Source organism: Gavialis gangeticus, unplaced genomic scaffold (assembly GCF_001723915.1).
Source record: "Gavialis gangeticus isolate Ggan-Ray unplaced genomic scaffold, GavGan_comp1, whole genome shotgun sequence".
Taxonomy (NCBI): domain Eukaryota; kingdom Metazoa; phylum Chordata; order Crocodylia; family Gavialidae; genus Gavialis; species Gavialis gangeticus.
Genome location: NW_017729029.1, coordinates 64,844,986 through 64,849,987, shown reverse-complemented (window position 1 = coordinate 64,849,987; position 5,002 = coordinate 64,844,986). Strand labels below are relative to the sequence as shown.

The window sequence follows — 5,002 nt, the reverse complement described above, 5'->3', positions numbered from 1 at the left end:
GGGGGGGGGGGGGAATCATCTTGACCACGGGATGAGCCCCCCCACCAAATTTTAAGCCACTGCATGAAATTATATGAACTTCTACCAACAACCACAAAAATGTAATATTAGGAAAATGTATTTGTTGTGTAATCATTTTTCCAAAACCACTTCAGCCATTTTTGCTGAAACTTTCTTAAAAACTTCAAATCTTAGACAAACATGCAGCATGGAGCTTTTATCCCAAACAGTTTAAAGTTTGACTAATTATAACCAATTGAAAACTATACATTCAATTTTATAAACCAAATTACTTCAACTGTAGCCAGTTCTGACTTTAAAAAAAGTAAAAGTTTCCAAGTAGTATTTAGTAACAATTATTCAATGAAATACTTGACAAAGTTTGAACAGCTACTCTAAATGACGTGGTAAAAATTTCTGGAGCCTTTTTTTTGTTTTTTTTAAATCTCCATTATTGTGGTTTAAAAAAAAATATATATGGATGATGAGACAGACAATTAGTATCTTAAAATATTTTAAGATTATTCCATTTATGTAGCAAAATATTAAGCCAGTCATTACCATAAAATACAAGTTAACGTAGACTTACATGCATACTTTTTAATGATCCATTATCATATCCCTCCACCCATATACAAATAGCATCGTATTTTTAGTGTTAAATATCCATACCTGAACTGGTGCTCTCTCAAATTAGATAGTGCTTCCATTCCATGTAAATAAGAATATACGATCTCCAGATCCTGCAAACAGATTTAAAAAAAAAAATATATATATATATTAGGATTTTCAGACAGTATAAAATATGAAAGGTTATCCTTAAAGAGCATCCAAAGCTCTTCTATTAAGAATATTAAAAGTATTCCTACAATGACTTTTACATTAGGCAGACTATATATGACTTATAGCAGTGGTTCTCAATCTTTTTAGGGTCAAGGCACACCTAAGGAAGTGCCAGCTCTTAGTTTTCATTCTTTTTTGGCCAACAGAAAAAATAATACAGCAGTTTTTCTGTTGCAAAGAACTCAGAAGGACCACAGCTAATTATTTCTATTTGAAATATGTTGGTTTATCTTGTGACTCACATTTGTAAACCTAACAATGCTAACATTGTGCACCACCTTGCAACACCCTTGAAAGGATCTCAAGGCACCCTAGGATGCCATGTCATCCTAGTTGCGAATCACTGGCTTGTGGTCATCTCCTGCATTCACAGATTGGAAAATTTGTTTTCTACCCATTTGAAGCTAGCATCAACAAATATAAACAAAAATAAGATGCCTGTTTTGTGTCCTGATTTATCATTCTTGCATTTGGTGCAATTAAAACAGAAGTCTCTCTCGATCAGAATTTTTTTTGGACATAATAGTTCAAACAAATTCGGCTTCGTTATACCAAGGTATCTTGGAACACTCACTTTTGTGAAAAGGTAGCTCAAGGAACCTCAACATAAAACAACATCTTTCATAATAAAGACTAAACAATTTAGCAGAGGTTTAACTACCCATGCTTTTGGGTGCTAGCAGCATCAGAAGCAAGGGCAACAAACATTAAGTTCAAGGTGGCTGCAGTAGCTGAGCCAGCAGCTGCTGTCCTTGTGCTATGGACTCATGCCCCAATCACCCACCCCTCATTATGCTACTACTTTCACATGGAAGGTTTCTGGTTCCAGATTATGTAACAAAATGATGTACTGATTTTTTTATTTCCCTAAATGTATCCTCCTTAAATGCTAGATAAATAGCATAAACACAAAAGCACAGGGGCCCTCACACAGGACGCAGGCATTATTTCCACATAAATCCCGAGTGCACCAATTCAAGGAAGATTCTAATCCATATAATAAGGGGGGGGGGGGGGGGACGACTTCTCAACCCCTGGATCGACAGGCCAGATCCAGCCCACATCCCCATGTCTTCTGCCCTGCAGGTCCAAAAATTTGGCAGCAGAAAAACAGTGGCACCACTTCCCCATAGACAAATTCTGGACCCAAGGAGAGCCCTGGGCCCTGCATCTTGGATCGTGTACCCAATCCCATCACAAAGGGCTGAGTCCCAGGCCAAACCCTGGTGCAGTGGCCAGACCTAGCTCTCCCCCCACCCGCCCAAACCCAATCCCAGAATTTTAGGGTAGGAAGGAGCAGTGCTAATTGCCTGAAGACCAGTCGTTGAAGGAGGGGGCAACACCAGCGTCTAATCTCAGCCTGCAGGGGTGGGAAGGAGCAATCCTGGGCCCCAGGGCCTGCTCCCCATGCTTAGGCAGAGAGGGGACAGTGCTAAACCCCAAATCCTAATCCTGGTATGCAGGGCTCAGGCCTGCCCATGGACCAGCCCCCATTCTACTCAACCAGCCAAAAAGTTGAGCACCACTGATTTAATATATGGCCTGGAACCCTCCTCTCTACCCCCTGAATTCCCCCCCCCCATGCTCCTCCTCTTTCAGATTAAACCAAAAGTATCTCCTAGTCCAGGGGTTCTCAAACTGTGGTACACTTACCCCTGGGAGTACACAAGGGGAATATGTAATGGCAGATTTAATTTTCATTATAATAATAATTGGTATTTAAGGGGTTACAATAGAAGATGTATGCTGGTGGGGGAAGCTAGTAAATCTGGAAGGAGGTACATGATAAGAAAGAGTTTGGGAACCTCGGTCCTAGTCACTAGTACTAGAGAAAGATCTAGGAAGATAAAGAAAAGATAGGATGCCTTCCCATCATTTTCACCTTTTCCTTCAGCCCATAAAACAAACTAACATTAAAATAATTTGTTGACAACCTGCGTCATCAGAATAATGTTATATCTGAAACAAATCCCCCAAACTAAATTAGAGACACTGGAAAAATAGCATTTCACTGAAAAGTTAAAGTAAAAAAAACCCAACTATATTCACATTATCACAAGGGATTAAAGTTAAAATTTTATTTTTAGAATAAAGTGTTCCATCTTTAAATACTATAAAGAATTTTAAAATCTAAATCACTACCCCCAAATCCCAAAAGGTGCTTCTAGCATAGTAAGAGAAAAAAATCTTGGCATAAAAAAAAAAACAAAACGCTACACAATATAAATTAATATTTATTTAAAAAAAAAAAAAAAACAGAATTGGAGGGTCCAAACAGCCTGCAAAGAAAAGAAAGGGAGGAAAGGTGGTAAAAGAGTAGTTAAAAATCAGGGGGCAATAATACAGTAGTAACTCTAAAAGACATCGCATTTCTACTTAAGGTACTTCCTTAAAATGGAAAAGAGAACCTAATGTCAGGGCAAAGAAACTCTTACATGCTAATGAATTACAATGGGGAAAAAAATCTCTCAAAGGCTATAGTGATACTATCTCTATCATGCAGGTGAAATGTGAAATAATAGACTTAGTAGGACAAAATACTTGGACATGAATGTCACAAGAATCAACATGTAAAATACTCTGATGATCAAAGAATTCAAAGTTAAATTTGAGCCCTAATTTAGTATAATGGAAAAATATGAGAAAGCATATGGTTCTCCAAGTCAGTGACCTAGGGGCATTCCAGATAAGCTGAAAATGACTAAATACTTTTGGAAGTTCTGCTAAGAGGGTACCGCAATAACCAAGGCCCCATCTACATGGGCAGGTAAAGGAGAGATTGCATGTAACGCGTGATCCACACAATTACATCTCCTGCCATACCACCTGTGCATGGCAAGAAGCACAATTGTGATCCAATCGCCCCTTATTGCCAATGTAGGGGGAGCCCAATCCTGAGCTGCCCATGCACTGACCAGAAGCAGGCTCCAATGGCTGAGGCCCATTTGCTCAGGGGATACCCAGCCATAAGGGTCATGTGCAGCCAGGACCAAGAGAGCCCACAGCAAACATGAGACAGCTGGGGCCGAGAGCCCCAGCAGCTGTGGGGTCTCTCGGTCCTAGCTGTGTATGAAGCTGGGGGTTTCACACCCTGACCCTCCAGACTTGGGGATCAAAGCAGCCATGATCCCCAGGGCTCAAGGGTTTCACACTAGGCATGGTGCACTCCTGCAGCTAGGAGCCCTGTCAGCTGACACAACCCCCAGTGGCAGGGAAGACCCTGTTACATGTGCAAATCTAAGTTCCACAGCACCCAGCTATAAAGTTAGCACACATTTTCAAGGTCTAACTTTAGGGCTGGTTACAGCTTTATCATGTGATACTCATTTTGCACATATAGCTGATCTTAAAGTAATTGCACAAATAACTAGTTAATTGCATGATACCTGTAATGTGTAGAGGGGGCCCAAGTCCTATGATCCGGGCAGTGGGGTGGGGGATAGCTGCATCAGCACGCAAAGGCCCTATGTGGTAGAGAGTAGAAGTGGCAGCAACAAGCCAGGAGTACCAGCATCCCTGCCCCAGGAACCAAGCCAGGCTGATCCAGTCTGCAGCTCCAAAACCTTGCCAAGCACTCGCATAGGCCATCGGATATTTTAAGAACAGACTGAAAAACTCTAGAAATTATGAACTTAAATATGAACCTAACCTAAAAAATTAAGACTAGAACATGTTGAGGAGATCCATTATTTTGTCTTCAGCAACATTTTCAAACAACAGCTAACTAACTTAATAACCAAAACTACTGATGTACAAACCAGAATAGAATTCAGCTATTTTCCTGTAGCATTGGAGAGCTAAAAGATGGGCAAGATGAATGAACAGTAGGGAGAAAAATTTATCACAGAAACCAATTATGACTGACAGCACACAAAAAACAGTAAAATAAATCTGTTAAGTAAGAAAAAGACTACTTCTACTCTATTCTTTTTCATAATGCAATGACATTTCAAAATGTATAGCTGTATTTGCATGTTTGACATTCCAAAGACTCATGTCTGGAAATCAATATTTAGCCCCTGAGAATTAGTCCTGTAGTCTAGAAGTAATCTTTATAGGGCACTAGTGATAGCTGATGTCTGTACAAGGGGAGAGAAGGCTGGAGACAACCCACAACAACGGGTTGTTTTCTGTCTGGCCTGCAAGAAATAAGCAAGAA

The 5,002-nt window shown here is 40.1% G+C and overlaps 1 protein-coding gene across 10 annotated transcripts in view; it reads right to left on the bottom strand.

Moving 5' to 3' along the window:
• The window catches only part of RAPGEF2 (Rap guanine nucleotide exchange factor 2), a 382,443-nt gene that overhangs the window by 243,099 nt on the left and 134,342 nt on the right, over positions 1 to 5,002 (bottom strand). For all 10 annotated transcript variants that reach the window (XM_019521725.1, XM_019521731.1, XM_019521717.1 and 7 more), the window contains exon 2: positions 673 to 743. In XM_019521725.1, the coding sequence (XP_019377270.1) occupies positions 673 to 743 (71 nt within the window). The remainder of the gene's footprint in view (positions 1 to 672; positions 744 to 5,002) is intronic.